Source organism: Trachurus trachurus (assembly GCF_905171665.1).
Source record: "Trachurus trachurus genome assembly, chromosome: 17".
Classification (NCBI taxonomy): Eukaryota; Metazoa; Chordata; class Actinopteri; order Carangiformes; family Carangidae; genus Trachurus; species Trachurus trachurus.
Window position 1 is genome coordinate 29,060,918 of NC_139900.1, and position 18,881 is coordinate 29,079,798.

An 18,881-nucleotide genomic window follows, 5' to 3' on the forward strand; every position below is an offset into this window, starting at 1 on the left:
CCAGTTTTTACTTTGAAAATGATCACAGGGTGCACAAAGAAATGTAATTCATGAGAGAAACGTTACGTTTCTTCATAATCAACCACTCAACAGTATTTAGTTGAGAAACCATAAAGCTGATGCTCTATGCAAGACCACAAATCTTAAAAAAAAAAAAAAAAAAAAGTGAGAATACCGGTAGAAGCTGACATAAATGAGTTTAAACAGGAAATGAAACTTCTGTTATCCAACCACAATGTTTGTTTGACAGGACAGCAGCATGTCATGATCAGTTGTTTTGATCTCTGAGAGTGCTAATGGTTTTGTCACCCTGCTTTTTAACCCGTGGCTCGTAGCTACATATCACAGTTACTGTAGTTCATGATAATAAAAATCAACATGGACCACACACCACGCATTGTCCAAAAATAAAAAGCTGTTTAATGTATTACAGAGACAATCATCAAATATAGTTCAACCTAAAATGCATTCCGTGCAGCTACATTTGGTGTTCATACAAAAATCTGGAAAGAAAAGCAAAATGGGCATTCCTGTAGCCGTGATGTAGACACATTTTGTGAGGAATCATGTGATGACTGATGGGCCACTTCGACCTGTCCTGTGATGGAGCTGGGAAATCTTCAATGCGATTGTTGCAAGGGGTGCCAGCATTTCCTGTAACAAACAAGCCCAATAGTATAAGCAATAGCCTGTAATGAGTTGTGACTTAGAGATATTTTTTTGCCTCAAAAATATGGAATGTGTTGAAATGTTCATGAATAGACATCTACCTGTGTGTCTTCAAAAATGTGCTCCCTCTCATAGCTGTCAATGTAAATCCGAACAGTTGCCCCGTCACTACCTGTCCCACTGAGTCTGTAGATGATTCGAGATCCATCAGAGAAGATTATCCGTAGACCCTGCAGTGAAAACAGCCCCGCACAGAACATGTGAAGCTTTCAGGATTTGCAGGCAAAGCTGAGTAACTCTGATGTAAAAAGAGCCCAAATACCCAGTAAGCACATGATACATCCTTTATTTGTAGCCATAATGCCATTATCACTACTGGAATACAGCTCAGTGTGTGATGTACCTGGTTCCTGGAGATGGTGCTGTCTACGGGATCTGTGTACTCAAAGATGTCAGCTTTTTCCACTTGGTAGATTTTGTCTTCTACAGCAAATCTCTGCTTCACAAAGGACTTGTCTCCAATCATGAACTCCAGATCCTCCATCATCTCACAGGCTGCGTCGATGTCCACATTCTCATAGTCATATCTGAACCAAACAACAACTGATTTTAATTACAAAATTAGAAGTGGTAAAGTTATGTCATCCATATTTTGACACTCAATTTTTTTGGACATGGCATCTTGACCAAGGTCCTAAGAACTCTCAAAATATTTAAATCAACCTGAGTAATTTTGATTCTTCGCCACTACAAGGCAGCAAAGCCAAACCAATGTCCACTTCTTTGCTTTTCAATGATTTATACAGTAGCTTCAGGTAAGTCAGCAGGGGTAACTGACATATATTAGAAGGTTAAGGCTAAACATTTTTGTGTTTATATTATGATGGTAGTGGTACATAATATGTAATGTCTCAAAGTCCCTGCCTGAGTTGTCATTTTAATTTTTTATTTTCTGTCCAGGTCAAGTTTTGACAGAATAAGCAACAATGGCATATATTTTCCACTAGATGTCAGTCATGGTCCGCATCCATCTTTACATGTTGCAGCACAGTCAACTGTCGATTATAATCTGATCTACCGACAGGTGATTATTATATACAACATTTTCAGTTGAATTATTTTTTCTTTCCAAATGAGTGGAAAAACAGGATGATGATGCCTCCATCCATATGGAACAAAGGGTCACTGAGTGGTTTGAGTATAGAAATGATTGGAATAATACACCATGGCCTTTGCAAGCAGAAGATCTCAACCCAACTGAACACCTATGGGAGATTCATAACATTTCTTAATGATTTGTAATGCTTGACAGCACTTTTTTTTTAGCATCATCAAATCACCAACTAGGTAAGAATGGTGGCATATGGTGATAAGGACCTTAAACTTGGTGAGTGCTTTATCATCCATCAGTATTTTAATGTGGTACTATTGTGCAATTAATTATCAGTTAGCCTATTAGACATCTCACCTGGTAAAGTAATTTCTTCCATATTTTAACCAGTGGCCCTTAACAATATCCTCCACACTCTGCCTTCTGGTGGCCAGAATGGACAGCCATGCCAGCACAGCCCAGAGCCCATCCTTCTCCCGAATATGATCTCCACCTGAAAGACGATATCATCTTTTATTATTATTATTATTATTATTATTCACAGTTTCTCAGATAAGATGAAACATCCTTTGATTGAAAAACTTGCTGAAGAGCTACAGTACCTGTACCAAAGCTTTCCTCTCCACACAGAGACAGTCGGCCAGCGTCCATTAGGTTCCCAAAAAACTTCCACCCAGTGGGAGTTTCATATAGCTCTATTTTTGTTGCCTTGGCTACTCTGAAGGGAAATGCAGTGAAAGAGTATTCTAAGATAGCACAGAGGATAACTGTAACACCAGTGGAAGGTATTCATATACGTCTGGTTGTATCATTATTGTACATCGATAGAAACTCAAATAATAAGTTGACTTGGCCAGAAGCTTGAGAAAAACAAAAACAAAGGCTCATTGGTTTTGACATTGGTATGTGAAAGCCAGGCCAATGTTTTACCTGTCTAAGGCTGCACTTGTGGGCATGCTGCGAGCGAAGCCTCTCACCCCTGTATGCTGGAAGTATGGGATGCAGAAGATGTTGTCAGCGATGACAGCCACAGAGTCAGACGGGGTGACGAAGAAGCCGTGTTTACCAAGGATCATGTTACGGTCCTAGAAAGCCGTCAGCCAGACAGAAGTTAAAGGTTAAGGCCTTTGTTTGAGGCCAAGGTTCCAGATATGAAGTATCAATTTTACTGTGCACACACCCCATCACCATCAAAAGCTGCACCAAAATCATATTGTCCATCTCTCATGCTGTCAACCAGATCTGCTGCATAGGTGAGGTTAGGGTCTGGGTGTTGACCCCCAAAATCCTCCAGTGGAACACAGTTAATGGCAGAATTGACGGGGCAGCCCAACTCTTCACACAGTATTCTTCTCACATATGGTCCTACCACTGGGGAGACAGGGATAAGAGAGGACGAAGACCAGGGACGTCAGATATGGTACAAAGAAGTGTTATCTGCTTTTCTCTGATTAAAGCAATGGTTCGACATTTTGGGGAGCTTCAAAAATGTTATCAGAACTGAACAATGTAGCTGTGATTGAAACTGAGGAGCCAGATTGGCAAAGAGGCCTTGCTTGGAAAAGAGATTTTTTTTTTATCTCAAGCAAGCTGCATGGTAAAATAAAGGTAAAATAAAATTTTAAAAAAAAATAAATAAAAAGATTTACAATGATATGTAGGACAGACACAAGGGAGTCTATGTTATGCTGTTCTGGCACAGGAGGTTGAGGGTGTTGGTGTGGCTGTACACCCATTAGTTCCAGTCTTTAGAGGCACTTGAATTACCTCTAGTAACCTAATAATTGCTGCTAAATCACAGTCTAGAACAACAAACCCAAGTGAAGTGTAACAGTAAGTGAAGCACCTGAGTCATCAGAATCACCAAGAAGCCATGCAATAGTCGGATGTTTTGGTGAGTGAGAGGTCAAACAGTTTGTTGTGTAGTGAGTGTTGGTTTGACTTGTCCTTCACATCTGACCGTACGCAAACAAGTGAGGGACATGAACATCATGAGCGTATTTTTCCTGATAACATATGACTCAGTTAGGAAGATACACAATACTGAGCCTGGAGTGGGAGAAGAATGTAGATGCACACACATTTGTGCTTTTATTAGATATTGAAACATGAAGCCAAGGGCCCAGTCTGCATTCAAACCAGCCCACAACAGTTGTAAATAGAGCAATTAAAATCACCAGAATTTTTTACAAATGCATAAGTTGTATCATAAAGCCTAGTCTTAAGTCATTTGTTTACAGTGTAACAGTAAATGTTTCATTGAGATGATATGCTATCCTCTCACCTCCGTGCATGGCGTCTAGTCTTATCTTGATGTGGTTCTTTCCAGACAGAAGCTCCTTCAGGGCCGAGAAGTCAAAGATGTTCCTCAGCAGGTTAGCATAGGACTCCACTGAGTCCACAATTTCCACTGGACATAACCACAGATAAAAAAAAAACTGTGTTGGTTGCCAGAGAATCTCGGCAATTTATCAAATGTGATGAATAACGTGACATTTTACCTGTGAAGGGTTTGAACTTGTTCTCCAGATCAAACATCTGTTTTCCCAGGGTGGTCAGATCCACTCGAAGTCCAGGGCAGATGGCAAACTCCTCAATGGTTCTGCTGATTTGGAAGATCTTGTTTGTGACAGCCTCCTTGGCTGGTCCTAGAGGAAGTATGAAGATATGTTATGGTTATACTGATAATCAGAACTAGTGTACTGTAGAATTACAGTTCAAATCTAATGGAGGCAGTGACATCCTGGCAAGACCTCTGCCATCTGGATAGAAATGTTTCATCATACGCTGAAGGTGGTCACTCAGAACATTTTTGTATTTATTTGTCATCTTAGAAAAATGGTCCAACTGCATAACAGGCCACCAGGTCTCTGGGGGTTAAACATTTAGGGTTGTAGCCTTGGCTTAACACGCACCATACAGTAATCCATTCCCCTAACCTGTGGATCAAAGGAAGACTCATTTGGCTGTACCACTTCTTTCCACATCTCCAGACCAGTGCCTGTGGTATTTGCACCACTGAACTGTCAAATGTGCCGTCAACTCTGTAATGATGGGTTTGTGCACTGGAGCCCTGCTACAACATCCTTCAGGTAAACACTGACAGACTGTTCTCACTCATAATCATATTGTGTATTCTTGGTCACTTGAGAACTATAGCTCTCATATTTCTTCTTACACAACATAGATCTGAATGTATATTTGACTTAAGACACTGCTATTTCCTTTTGCTCTCTTGATACAAAATCAAAATCAACTACTGGACCAGCTCTGTATTTTTATACAGCTACAAAGCATCCAATGCACCCATGTGGAAGCCTTTGCAGACGTTATGCTTCTCTACTCATTTATTTGGGTTTTTCTTGGAATTTGTCACCTGTCTGTACATGTAGTCACTGCACTGATGGCATTTTCAGTGTTATTCTTGGTTACATTTGTAAATCTGTGCTGATTGTTTTGGTGTGCTATGATTTATGTCCACTCAAAGGGCTCAAACCTTATCTCTCCGTCGACTGCTCTCTGGGCCACCTGTCTGAATGAGGGCTTGTTCAGCCTTGTTTTAATGTCTGACTTCTCTTGTAACACTATTTTGCACTTGACTGGTGTCTCTGCATGTGCCTCCCTCTCCTGTTACCATACCTCCATTGGCAGTATTGAATTTAATGCCAAAATCTCCATCAGGTCCACCGGGATTATGGCTGGCAGTGAGGATGATGCCACCAATGGCTTTGTATTTCCTGATCACACATGAGATGGCCGGCGTGGACATTATCCCTTGGTGTCCAATGATCAGACGACCCACCTGAGGAAATGTCACAAAGGTTTGGATGAGTTGGCTGGCATGAGTGTGTATCTTAATATATCCGAGTGGGGGAGGGGTGGGAATTCCGCTCGATATCAGGTTCAGTATATCATACTTCCTCCTAAAAGTAAGTGGGGTTAGAGTTTCGTTTAATGAACCAGTTATGGCACATCAAGAGCAAGTTCTGTTGTGTGTGAGTGTATTTTGAATCCAACTACCATCCATCTAAGAAACTATCAGAGAGGTCTTAAAGCTTATGTAACTTAAACCGGACAACTGCACAGAGCTCATCGCTTTTGCTGGAAAGAGAGTTTCTATTTGAAATTTCTTGAAGCTTTGCAGTTACGGCACCAGCGACATAGCTTTATGGCTAAAAGGCAGCATCCTTTAATTTTACAATATTGCATTGTTATTAACTGTTGTTTTGCATTATATGTTCTTCTCTCAGTGGTCTTGCATTGCTTGTGGCTTACAGATACTGATCATGTGGGCCTACACTCGGTTGGTATCTTATTAGGAACCCAAAGCTAAAATAAATGGTAGATTCCCAATACATTCTCCTTCATGTTATGTAAAATTGTAATGTGCTGCTTTTGTTTGAACTGTCTGATTCAACTGTTTTGATACTGCAGCTTCTGGTTCTGTAAATACTAAAACTTGTGTTAAACAGGTGTTGGTTGCTATTATTTTCATCTCTGTTACATCAATGAGTGTTGGCTACTTAACGGAAATGAAGTGTGTTTAAAGTAAAACAGTTCAACAACAGTACGAACTGCAGAATTCAAAACGGTCTCACAATTGAACCAGGAGTTGTAGACTGTATCAGCAAACTGCTGCTAGTCTCCACTTGCAGTCATAACCAAGTGCTGTTATGAAACAATGTCTGGACTTTGTAATAAATGAAACAGGACGTCCTGCTGTATTATGGAGATTATACAACAATTACATTATAGGCCTACACATGTCTTAAAATAATCATTTTAAAGGTTCTGCAAAGGATTGTCACTGCCACACTATGTGCAGCACTCAACCCCCCACAGCCAACAATCTGACCACAACCAACCACCCGTGCTAGCGTTGCCAAAGATGTTCATACATGGGTAACAGCATGTTAGGTATTGTTCTCATGTCTACTGTAGCTGTCACTAATGAAAACAGATGGCATGTACCCATCACATCTCAAATCAACATACAGAGAAAGAGTAAAAATGAACTGGAAGGTCGAAAACGACCTTCCAGTTCATTTTTACTGGTTCCATTTGATTTGGCCTGTACTCTGCATGTTGCACTGGGCCAACTGGCCTGTCATGTGAGGAGGGCCAATGATTTAATAAGAGGACTTCACATGCACAAGCTGCCAGACTAAAACAAAGAACAGAGAACCTCAGATTACAGCAAGGAGTGTAACTTTGGTCTCTGCTCAGGACACTAGCCTACTCTACAATATCTTTGCATAGAAAGAGTTATCTCCTGCTATCTTGTTGTTTCTTAAAATAATATATTTTCAATTATTTTGTGATTTAATCTAGTATATCAGCTTTGTTAAGATGATTTAAGTCATTCAAGCTAAATGCTATATCAACATGCTTACGTGCTAACATGCTAAAGCTTTTCAGGTAATATCAATTTATGTTTTATCATCTGGTGAATTAGCCTGCTAAAATTTGCTCAGTATCAAGCAAAAGATACCGTTCAGGTTGATGGGAATGTTATTAGTTTTGTATAGTCATACCAATATATATGTGCATAAGTATTTAACAAAATACAATTTTGACCCAATGATGGTACTGGATGAAAAACGAAAGGTTTGACAAAGTTACCGATATACTTTCAGATGTGGTCCTAAAGGTCCATAAAAGATTTTTTATTGGAATTCTCCTGATAGTTGCTAAGAAGTTTCATTCATGAGCTGAGAGTTGATGCTGTAGTATACAGTAAAGTAGCCTACTTTTCAAAGACGCTCATGAGAAACTTTTTCATGAGCAAAAAGTTCATTCTTAACCTTGGGAATAGAGAGGTAGACAAAACAAACTCCACTAGGGTCCACTTATTGTTTTGTTTCACATCAGCAGATGGAGTTGACTCAGTTGTCATGCAGATGGCTGTGAAGAGATCAGTAACTTCAAAGCAGTTTTTGGACTTCTGCCTCCTCTACCTCAGGAGTCTGTGTCATGTGATTGAAAAGACAATAAATGGGCCTTGAAATTGTTTTATCAAGCCCAGCTGATGCAAAAATTCCTGATGACTATCAGATAACAAAAATGGATGCAGACAACACATCCCTTTTATGAGTATCAAGTTTAACTCAATATTGAAGCTTTCACAATATTATGATTTAAACATTGTTTGTTTAATGGTGTAATATACAAAAGAAGTCCCAATCATGTTTGAATTTCTCCATTGTTTTGTTTACCTATATTTGGATACAATTGTACATTAAATTCATTCGATCTAGGATGCATATATTTGAATTCAAGTGAATACTAATAAGACATGGAGCTGAGAGAACCAATCACAATGTAGTAATAATAACAAGTGATGAGGACGAGTGACACTGACATACATGAAATGATCTGCACACAGTGACACAATGACCCATGTGCTCACACACTTACCAGTATGCACAGACAAATACACACTCAAGGCAAATAAATACACACACACATGGTGACACTGACCCCATTGGCAGCTGCCATCTGCACAATGACCTCAATAGATGTTTGGTTAAAGAATCGTCCGTCTCCCCCCACCACCACTGTTGAGCCCTGGCGGTCACGTAGGTCAATGGAGGAGAAGACACTCTGGATGAAGTTGTGCAGATAGTTCCTCCTGGACTGAAATACAAAGACCCTTTTCCTCAGGCCACTGGTGCCAGGTCTCTGGTCAGGATAGGGGGCTGTGGGGACAGTCACCACCTGCAGAGGACTGTTGTCCATTGTTTCAAAATGAAGATCCAACCTAATGCTGTGGCCTTAAGAGCTGGGGAGTCTGTTGTTTGGAGGGAAATCCCCCCGTCTGTGGAAATGGGGAATGGTACACAGTGGGGGCTGGATGGGAGGGTAAAATCCTGACTCCTCCTATTATTTCACTGGAAGCACAGGGTCACAGTGTTGCTCCTGCAGCCCAAAATAACCTTTCAAACTAATGTGTGTGCAGAGGAGAGGCAGTAACTGAAGACGCTCCTTCACACATGTGCCAGGAGATCACTGTCAAAGCTTCAGGCCCAGTCACAAAGACGTGTGTGTGAGTGAGTGTATGTATGGGTGTTTGGGTGTGTCTGACTGGAAGTTATTGAGTTGTTATGGGAGTAATTCATCCAACTGTGAAGGGCTGCAGCTGTGCTTGGAGTAATGATATGCAAAAAGAAAGATGGCATCTCTCAACGAAGATGCACTTGGTGCTATTTTAGGGGAGGATATTTACCCTTTCTAAAAGCTGATTGTGAGAACAGAGAGTGAGCGGAGCAATTAGAGAGTAATTAGGAGCACATACTGTAGTGACAAAGATATGTGGCTTTAAGGAAGTGTCTGTTTTCAAAACAAACATAATTTGTTCAATCTAATTATACAGGCAGCGCAATCAAATCAGCATGGAAGGTTATCTGTGTGAGGCAGAGCAACACTGCCCTCTAGAGTTTATTTAGGGTACCAGTAAAAAAGAAAAAAAAAGGCTTTGGCATTGTGACCTCCTACTGCAATACACAGACATTTTAAAATGTAGCCTGTCTTAGTCATTATCAGGCTTTGGCATTGAAACAAAGTTGAAAACAATACTGTTTTGCCTGAGTACCAGGGCTGCGACTGACAGGTCATAATAACAAATAGGACAATAAACAGTGTGTGTGTTTGGTTAGTGATGGACTGTAAAGAGGAAAACATTGTCAGTTAAGAACATCCAGACCCAAATAAAATATTAGTATTAGTTGAAGTTGCCATTGTGTTTTTTTTATTTATTTACTCAAGTTAAATAAAGTATAGCAAATGTATCAAAAATATATAAAGCAGAGCATGTAAAGTAAAGATGAGTGCTATCTACAGTAAAGCAGTGGTTGCTGTGGTTATCTTCTGCCTGTTGACCTCTCAGACTTGATTCATATTTGGGACTTGTCACTTGTTGCTGACGTTAAGTTGGAAGAAATTTCAGATGGCTGCTAAGTTATTTTTAGGCCAAAAAATATAAATATCTGTATGCAGAATTTCACAAGACAAACAAACAATTAAAGAAGAGTCAGAACTATGTGTTGTAGTCTTTTATGTCTATCCCGACCCTATAGATGTATCCTGTGACCCTATGAGTCCCACCTCCCAAACCACTGCAGTACAGCGTGAGTCAATGTGACCCGATATAACAGCTGCTCATGTGGCCATGTGTTTCTTCTCTGTAACCACTGTGAGTGAGGAACCACATTGTATGAGGATCTTAACAATAAGCAGATTACATGTCAGTGTATTTCAGATTTCACCATACATTTTGCTGTAAGATATTAGAACCTAGATGCATAGTATCCTGGCCATGGGAACTATGTCATTCTTTCGGCTTACTGTTCATAACACAGGAGCACTGTAAAGCTTTGCTAGTGTCCTTTGTGACAAGCTTTAATCTATTAGGACTTGACACTAGTAGGAAACAGCTTCCCAAAAAGTCCCTTCCAAAACTATGGCTGCCGACAAAAAGCAATGCCAAGGCTCTCCTGAAGAGGCCGCTGTCTCATGTTGGTTTGCTTTGAGTATTTTCACTGTTGGTGCTGGATCAGACTAAGGAGAAGGAGGAAGGTGGAGCTACAGGATAGACAGAGATCTCTGTGAACTTGAGGAAGTAAGGAGCTTTTCGGGCAGGCCTCCACTGAATCCCTCTCCTGCGCTCTGAACGACCCTTTGGTCTCGTGTGGAAATATCTCCCATTCAGGTTGGTCTCTCCACAGGCGTTAAACCACCATCCACCTGGAGAATACCAGAAATGACATGTTACTAGACGACAAATGTTCATGATTTTGTAACACTGGGATAAAACATTTGCTGTACCTGTGTAGCTGTGGGCGCAGTTGAGGTCCTGGTGGTTGTCGTTGTCCCTGTCCCTGGTAGAGAACATCACGCCTGTGTGGTTGCTCATGGGATCCGGCAAATCTCCAAACAGGCTGGTGAGGTGAATGGTGTAGTTGCTCTGTGGACCGTTGAGGTAGAATCTGTATTCGATGATGTGCTTAACCTGTCTCCAATCTTCCAGCTGGATGTGAAGGACAGAGTCGCCCTGAGCGGCGAGAGAGTGGATCTTCCTGAGGCCAAGCCAAAACTCTCCTGTGAGACAGAGAGAGAGAAAGTGAGACAGAGGGATCAGGAGAGCCAGAGACAAAAACAGACGTGATGCACACAAACATGTAGCAGACATATTTTTAATTAGAGTTATTTATGAAGCTGTTTAGAATTTGGAAGTGATTTTCCAACATTCAGATGAATAATTGAACAGTGCCTCTTACCTTGAAAATATCCAAACCCATTTTCATACTTGTCCCAGGTTTGATCGAAATCCACTGAACCATCCTTCCGTCTCTGGATGACTGTGACCCCAAAATCTAAATGGCAAGTTAAAGTCTTAAGCCGGGAATTCACATTCTGTAATTACCTCCCTATATAGTACTTATTAGTATCATTAGCATCAGAGTCCACCACTGCTGGGCTGAATTTGTCTATGTCATCACAAAGATGGGGAATAACAGAAAATGATGCATATAAGTGTAATTTTATCTTATTGATCTCAATGTTAATTTTTCCACTTATACTCAGCTAATGCAAAGACATAGAGTAGAAACTTACAGGTGTCTGTGTGAATTAAAAATGACATACCAACTGTGGGATATTCCTTGTCATTATTAAATATTACATTCTAAATTATATATATTCAATCTATTTATACATAGGCTATATCATGATCTACTATTTATGTTGTTATTAATTTTCTCATATTCACATTCTTTTGTTTGTGCTATCCACTGTCTACACACTATGGTTGAAATAAAAACCTTTGCTGTGGAAAAGCTTATTTACCTCTGCTCATGTCACAGAAGACCATGAAGGGCTCTGATCTGTTGGGTCTGATGGCGTAGATGCCGCTGGCTCGCTCCCCTCTGTCGAATAGCTCACTGCAGTCCGACGGCAGATCTGTTCAAACATGCCCACAGACCTGACATCAACCTTCCTGAATAAAGTTTAACTGCAAAGTGGTGAGCGGGCTGGAGCAGAGACGTAAATGCACACATGTGACCAGAGGCAACAGTTCATATCAGTAGCAATAATAGGAAGATGTGTGCAGGGTAACTGATTGCTCAGTAAGCAGTGACAGTGTGGATGTAGCAGGCAGCTCCCCGTTGTGACTGTATGAAACTCTAAGAATGTGAAGCAGAAAATTGCTGGAAATTGCCTAGACATATTCTTAAATCATGGGCAATAATGGCACAGAGGGGCTGAATACTAAAACTAAGTCCTTGCTGACTGTATGTCTACTAAAAGAAGTCAAAACCAAATATGACTTTCAACATTTCCTCCATCTTACTCGTCATTTCGGTGTTGCTGGTCGAGCTTGAGGTCGGAAAAGGCGTGAGTGTCGGTGCTTCACTGTTGAAGATTTCAGGCATCCTCTCAACGGTCTCCTGGGCTAATGTGTTGGCTGTAAGCTGGAGAAAAATCGTAGCAGAGACACTTTAGCTTGCAGACATAATCCTCAGACTGACTCTAGAGGAAAAACTGTGGATTAAGGAGAAATTGGACACATAATAAAAAGTGGCTCAGGTTCTTCTCTGCAAAATAAGAACATTTTTGATTCATTTTATTGTAATGATCTGAATTTTCAGGCCTCAAGAATCAGTGCAAATGTATTCATCAGTGAGGCCCAGATTATTCAAAAATATGGACAGCTCCTTCGTCACGTCTGCTCTCTTCAAATATTTAAAGTCTAAATTACATGGCACATTAGTATGACTCCATTAAAGCCTTTTTCCACCAGAGAAGTCGGTGCAATATCATGATGATGACAGCTCACGACTCAAAGAGCAGCAAAAATAATCGTAGGATACAGATGGAGAAACGCATAGTAAAGGGACTACATGAAAATGTTAAAGTGTGTGTGATTGGGGAGCTGGGGTTAGGGTGAGGGGCAGGGGCAAGTCCTCCCCCGAGTCACAATATTTTCTTTGGCACCTGGCAGGTAAAACCTTCCACCCAAGTACCATAAGCAGTGGCGGTTGCTGGTCTTTCACAAAGTGACCTTTTTGGCCTACATCATAAAATTTGTCCATTACTTATCATATATTTACGATTTGAAATCGCAGCATTTTTCCAATGACCGTGTAGTTTTGCTGCAGTGAAAACAATGATTCTTTGCTGCTCCACTGAAGTCCAGGGACGCTGAGCCTCAACAGGTTTAATGCACTGAGACACTACGGGAATGTATGAGAAGAATTGTGTCAGCTGACCTGCGATAAATAGCTGATTCTGAACAAACTCATCTTAGAGTTGAACATGTTGTAACGCATTTGTATTCAATGAAATGTAAACACAACAGTTCATATTTGACCATTTATTCTTTTACATTTAAGAGGAAGCAGAGCTTCCCTTGCAGTCTCAGAGCATTCGCCTTCTACATGAGAATATTACATTTTGGCTGAGAAAAATAAAAATATAAATGAATTTAATCTTTGATGCTTTAGTCTGACTCTCTGGAGATGTTTCTCAAAAGAATTAAATAATATTCTACCCCTCCTATCTCTGACTCCATCCTCACTTCTAAAAATTTAGGTACAGTCCCCTAACATGTACCTTTTCCTCCAAGATCTTGATCTTGGTCTGTTGGTTGTTGATCTGGTCATTTTGCTCCTTCACAGCGTTCAGCAGCTCAAGGATGCTCTGCTCCTGGCTGTGGATCACATCCTGCTCGGGGAAAAAGTAGGAATTCAGGTAAACAATGGTGTTATTTCATTGTTAATATTATACATAATACTTATAATACTTATAATACTCCCAAAAAATTGTAGTTCATACAAACAACATCTTTGGCACATTGTTAAGGTTGAACCAAGTGCAGGTTTTCACAACAGGTGACTCACCCTGAGGCCATTGATCTCTACCGCCTGCTCACTGGTCACCACACCGTTCGACAGAGTTCTCAGCTTCTTCTCCAAGCCCTCCACTTTGTTCTGCAGTTGACTCTTCTCCTGGAGGATGTTGTCCATCTTGGAGTTCATCTGAGCGGACAAGTCTTTGATCTCGTCATTGTTAGCCTTCAGCACCACCGTGGTCTTTTTCAGCTCCTCCCCTTCCTCCTTGATTTCACTGGCGAGCACCGACAGCTGGTAGAACGAGTGGTCAAAGATGTTAAGCTTCTGGAGGATGTCATTTATCTGTCCTTTCGTCCTCTGCACGAACTCCCGCAAGCTCTGGCCCAGCTGGAGGAGGCCGTTGGCCAAGAGACGCACATCATCCAGAGCAGCGAATCTGGACCGGGTTTCAGCCAAGACCCCGAGCTGGAGAACAGGAGGCTCCTCGCTGACACAGAGGACACAAGCAGCAGACAGGACAAACAATATGGGAATTAGTATAGTTCTCATGTTGTTGCCTTGATGTTTCAACAGCTATTGTTGTGTTGATGTGAGGCAGCCCTCTCCCTCCTCTGTCACTGGACAAAGAACCACTGGGTGAAAGAATCTCAGATTTTATATGTACCCAGGCTATTTTCAGGTTAATAATCAACCTCATCTGATCGATATTTGTATGCAGGATGGAGTTTCCTCTGCTGGCTGGACTACTGAAATCTTCATCATAGTCACATACTCATTTCTATTCAAATTCCAGTGGTTTGTGTTGATATCATCACCAGGAGGAATGTTTTCTGCATTTCCACCCATTTATCAATGCACACAATTTTGCTCCATCTGAACCAAATTTGTTCCAATCAGCAGGTTGAATGTGAGTAATTTACCTTCTCTCCACTCGCCACTGCAGCAATATTAAATAATGCATATTCAGTTGCAGTTACTCTTTTTGAGTTTTTCTTTTCTCACATCCAGGACGATATGACATGATTTTTTTTTCCTGACCGGTAGTTACCTCTGATGGGGCCACAGCTACTCGCTGTTATTGTTGTGTGTGTAGCTAGTTTATTTTTAAACAGGAAGATGACCCAGATTATGTATAAGATCGATGAAGAAATATGAGGGTTTTGCAATGTTTTGCTTTGTCTATTTTGATCCATTGGTGGGTTAAGTATTGAGTCTCTGCAAGTCTAAGATGCTTGTAACATTACAATCTGTTTGTCAAAATGAAACCAAGCAACATGGATCTATTTCTGCTGTAAATCTAAAGCCTAAAACAACCCCTTATTAACATTTTGGCTCTTATTCATACAGGGAAATCTGCTGAAATGATGTTGACTTGTATTTGTGCAATAGTGCTCCTATAACTTTCACCCCTTCACCCACACACCCACATATGCACAGTGTAAGAAAACAAAAAGGCTAGTTTGTGGTGCATTCTCCCTGCAATTGTCAGTAGGAGTACGAGGACCTTGCTTCCCCTCTGTTAAATGTTAACCATACCCATATGAGAGCAGGATTGCGTGAGCCCCACAGTGTGTACACAGTAAACAGTGTCCGCAGCCCTGACTTCAGCCAGTGAGGCCTGCTCTCGGGAAGGTAGAATGTATGGGTGCATAGTGGCCAAGATTTGTGAAACTAATGACGCAGCTTCAAAGAGTGAGAGACACACAGTCTAGGGGGCGTGTGGAGTGAAAGGATGTGTGTGTATGTGTGATGAACAATGAACGAATGAGCTGGTCACCATTCTTAAGATGTATGAGGCTTGAAGATGGAATATTAATCTAATGAATATGTATTTCTATCATTAATGTGAATTTTGCTTCTATTGGTTATTGTAAACACATAAACAACTCAGCACATACAAGACCTACTGAACTGGTTCTACTGTATAGGCTCTCAAGCCACTGGTGAATTGAATCCTCCTACATAGAGCGACGCCTTGAAGCTTGAGTATGTTTTTTTTTTTTCTTCATCTGTGCAGTGCTGTCAGTGCCATCCAGTCTCTCCTGGTCAGAATGAGGGTCAGTGTCATACATGTGGTCAATGTTCTGCTTTTTATGGGTTATCTCAGAAAGAGGCAACAGCTGTCTGCCTTCAAAGAGCAGTGTGTTTGTCCCACGTGCTGCAGGGGTGAACAAGAAACTGTGCTGACTCACTCGTGCAGCACTTGTTCAAATGCCGAATTATCCAAATTCAGGATAACTTCAGAGATGAAGACAGCACTGAACACCTTTTACATTATCATCACCACAGTGATAATCTTATTTTGGGTCAGGGTTACAGCAGTTAGGGGGTTGTTGCAGAAGCTACTGTATGATACATTTTCTATTTTCAGCCCCATAGAGGGATGTCCAGTTGGATTACATACTGTATAATGAACGTATTTCTAAGTGCTTATTTTTGCACTAAACCCATATGTCTTAATATATCAGTCATATCAATTGTGTGTGCTGTGTGCCTTTTTAATAAAACTCTGAACTCCGAGTCTTCAAAGCTCAGGGGCTGAATCTGACATGCCTCAGGTGTTTGCCAGCAGCTATCAGACTGTTGACATCTGCCTTCCCACACAGCTCCTGCTGGAGGGTGAAGGGAGCCTCCTGCAGCGTCTGCACTGCTGTGTGCACAAAGAATACCTATGTCCTTTGCAGCACTGTTGAGTCGTATTTACAGTATACCATAAGATAATGCACGCACATTTTCTTTGTGCCTCTCTATCTTTTCATTGACCCAAATATACTGTATGATAGAAGTGAGTGATATAGTTTAGCAGATTTTCCTTAACCCAAATGGAAAAATGCAGGAGCACGTGCAGGTTTAGTTATTACATTAACTTTTACTGTGCGCTCTGTTTTTCCCTTTGGCTCCTGCTGTAAAATAGATAACAGTTCACATTATTTCATAATACTGTTTATCTACCATACACACAGACTGTTTACTTGTTTGATCAAACTGCCAAAGCCAAATAGATTTTTGCGCGGCATATTTGTAGTCCCCCCCCCCCCCCCACACACACACACACACACACGTACAGTTTCTTTTGTGTTCACAGTATGCATTTAAAAATTTACTGTTAGATGAAAATGTCAAAAAGTTTAAATCTAAAAGATGTTTTTAAAATGTGACAATAATTCATTTTACAAATATTAATAAAAACATTTAACATTTAATTAAAAAAATATCAACCTTTTCAAGTTTGAGCCATGAACTGCAAATAACATGTCAACATTAGTGACTTATGCAAATGAAATCTATAGTTTCAAAGGCATTACAGTTACTTTACTTTACTCACACTTGTCAAGGGTGTGTAGCCTTGCTCTTAATTCATAGGTCACTGTTACATGACTACAGCGTCTCAGTTGGCCAATGCAGCCACAGCACAACCTGTAACTCCCCTGACCCACAGGCCACAGTTACATAATGACCATCTAATGCTAAAAGATATAGGCTGCAAACCTTTAGGTGGACTGAACTTCTTTAACCTTTTCCATCTGCTCTGTGTTGTTCAGTTAAATGTCCAACTCCTCACAAAAATCAGAGCAGATGTGAAGAAAAAAAAACATGTGGAAAATGACTGATTAGAATTATGGGTATGATTGGCATAAACATAAAACTGTAGTGAACACTTTCCAGCCTCATCCACAAATAACATTGCTCAAAAGAGGACCTGCCTCTTGGCAGTATTTAGCTTACCTCCAGCTATACTTTCCACCAGGATACAGCTTCCACAAGTAATAACAGCAAATGGGAGGAAAATTAATACCCCGCAGCTGGAAAGCCTCCCATCTCATGCATTTCACCATGTGGGCCCAAAAAGTCTATTTGTATAGGTTAATAATTAACAACTAATTTTTCGGCTAATATTTTAAGTCAATTACTATTGTAAGTGAATGTATACCCAGCAATCCTCCCTAAAATATGATGCAACTCTACATCTTTCTCTGAAATTGCCTTTGAGAACATTTTTGCTTTTTGGCCAAGTTTTCTGCAGTTTGTGGTCAGTCAGTCAGCAGTCATTTAGTCCAGTAAAGACTGTTTTTTCTCTCTCTCTCCCCCTCAAGTTAAACCACAATCCCTCTCGGAGTCAGTTGTCTGCTTGGGTAATGGAAAAGGAGTATTTCTTGCTAATTCTTGCTAATTCCTTTTCCATGCATGGTGGGGCACAACGCAGTGGTTGCAGCCCCTCGAGCGGCTCTCTCGCCTCATCATGTCGTAGACTTTTTATAAACATTGCCCAGTTTATTTTGCTTTCAAGTTTGACTCAAGATGGCTGCTGCCAGTTGGAGTCGGTGATCAGCAACTTTCACTCTGGGGCTCAGAAAAGTGTAGTGGGAAATACATTTCTCTTGGTCTAAGGAGGCAAACTGAGCCTCTCGCCTCCCAACATAAACATAGACACCGTGAAAATAGATGGAGAGAGAAGAGGATGAGAGGAGAGCAGCGTGAGAAGGAAAGAAAGACAAACGACTAGACAAAAAGTTTTCAGAAATGCTCTCTGTAAGGCGTCTGTGTTGGTTCTCAGTCATCCAGGTCATGGTAGTTATTAAGAGCTAGAGTTCAAGGAAAATAGACTTCTTTAAGACTTCACCTCCCACATCTGCTCTTTACAACTGAAGAACTGTTTGGATGAGTGAAACATCTTCAGGATTTGAAAAGAAGTCTAACCTAATGCTCTCTGCAAAGGGCTGTATCTAGGCACAGCAATGTTTTAAGTAAAACACTTAACACAGGATACTAAAATGTTAGCATAGTTTTGTCAAGCAGGTGCTGATTCAAACTGGTTGAGTAATATTGTCACGTAGCAAGTTTATAATATTATTATTATTATTATAATAAGAGGAACCAATATGCAGACAGAGACACAGGAAATGCTATGGTAAAATGATTTTTTTTAAAGACAAGAAAAAAGATTTATTTAACTGATGCAAGTGCGACAGGAAAACACACAGAAGAACATAGGCAACACCAAAAAAGGAGGCAGGCAGGTCACAGTGTGACAGATATGTTGTTCTAGGGAAGAAGTGGATCAAGCCAGAGGAAAGCTGTCTCTGTGTTGTTGCTTTACCCAAATGTAGATTGAATCAGTAGGCTAAGAACTAGTTACACTAAGAGAAACTAGCATACAGGCTATTAGCATGCTGACATTTGCTAATTGCCTAGATGCAGTAAACATAATGTTGGCCTAAAGCTGATGGGTAATGCAAAGTATTTAATAAATA

General features: G+C 40.6%; 2 protein-coding genes across 2 annotated transcripts; both read right to left on the reverse strand.

Annotated features, from left to right (window-relative positions):
• Positions 1-417: 417 nt before the first annotated feature.
• LOC311001186 (phosphoglucomutase-1-like) lies at positions 418-9,370 on the reverse strand. Its single transcript, XM_083992203.1, has 11 exons — positions 8,261-9,370; positions 5,420-5,582; positions 4,282-4,428; positions 4,065-4,190; positions 2,961-3,151; positions 2,711-2,865; positions 2,383-2,498; positions 2,138-2,273; positions 1,073-1,256; positions 771-899; positions 418-654 (listed from the first exon to the last, which is right to left on the reverse strand). The coding sequence occupies exons 1-11, from the start codon at positions 8,516-8,518 to the stop codon at positions 565-567; spliced, it is 1,695 nt and encodes a 564-aa protein (XP_083848329.1). The 5' UTR covers positions 8,519-9,370; the 3' UTR covers positions 418-564.
• A 134-nt stretch (positions 9,371-9,504) lies between these two features.
• Positions 9,505-14,289, reverse strand: LOC311001187 (angiopoietin-related protein 3-like). Its single transcript, XM_083992204.1, has 7 exons — positions 13,678-14,289; positions 13,391-13,501; positions 12,129-12,249; positions 11,624-11,737; positions 11,056-11,151; positions 10,604-10,876; positions 9,505-10,522 (listed from the first exon to the last, which is right to left on the reverse strand). The coding sequence occupies exons 1-7, from the start codon at positions 14,176-14,178 to the stop codon at positions 10,332-10,334; spliced, it is 1,407 nt and encodes a 468-aa protein (XP_083848330.1). The 5' UTR covers positions 14,179-14,289; the 3' UTR covers positions 9,505-10,331.
• Positions 14,290-18,881: the final 4,592 nt, after the last annotated feature.

What these genes read in the sequence shown, in the direction of transcription:
- LOC311001187 (XM_083992204.1), bottom strand. Translation starts at nt 14,178, where the DNA reads ATGAGAACTATACTAATTCCCATATTGTTTGTCCTGTCTGCTGCTTGT. An exon ending in TAGAGATCAATGGCCTCAGG is followed by an intron (nt 13,502 to 13,677) that starts GTGAGTCACCTG and finishes TTCCCCGAGCAG; the next exon opens with GATGTGATCCACAGCCAGGA. An exon ending in CAGCAACACCGAAATGACGA is followed by an intron (nt 11,738 to 12,128) that starts GTAAGATGGAGG and finishes ATGTTTGAACAG; the next exon opens with ATCTGCCGTCGGACTGCAGT.
- LOC311001186 (XM_083992203.1), bottom strand. Translation starts at nt 8,518, where the DNA reads ATGGACAACAGTCCTCTGCAGGTGGTGACTGTCCCCACAGCCCCCTAT. An exon ending in GGAAGAAATTACTTTACCAG is followed by an intron (nt 1,257 to 2,137) that starts GTGAGATGTCTA and finishes TGTTTGGTTCAG; the next exon opens with ATATGACTATGAGAATGTGG. An exon ending in ACATTTTTGAAGACACACAG is followed by an intron (nt 655 to 770) that starts GTAGATGTCTAT and finishes TGTTTGTTACAG; the next exon opens with GAAATGCTGGCACCCCTTGC.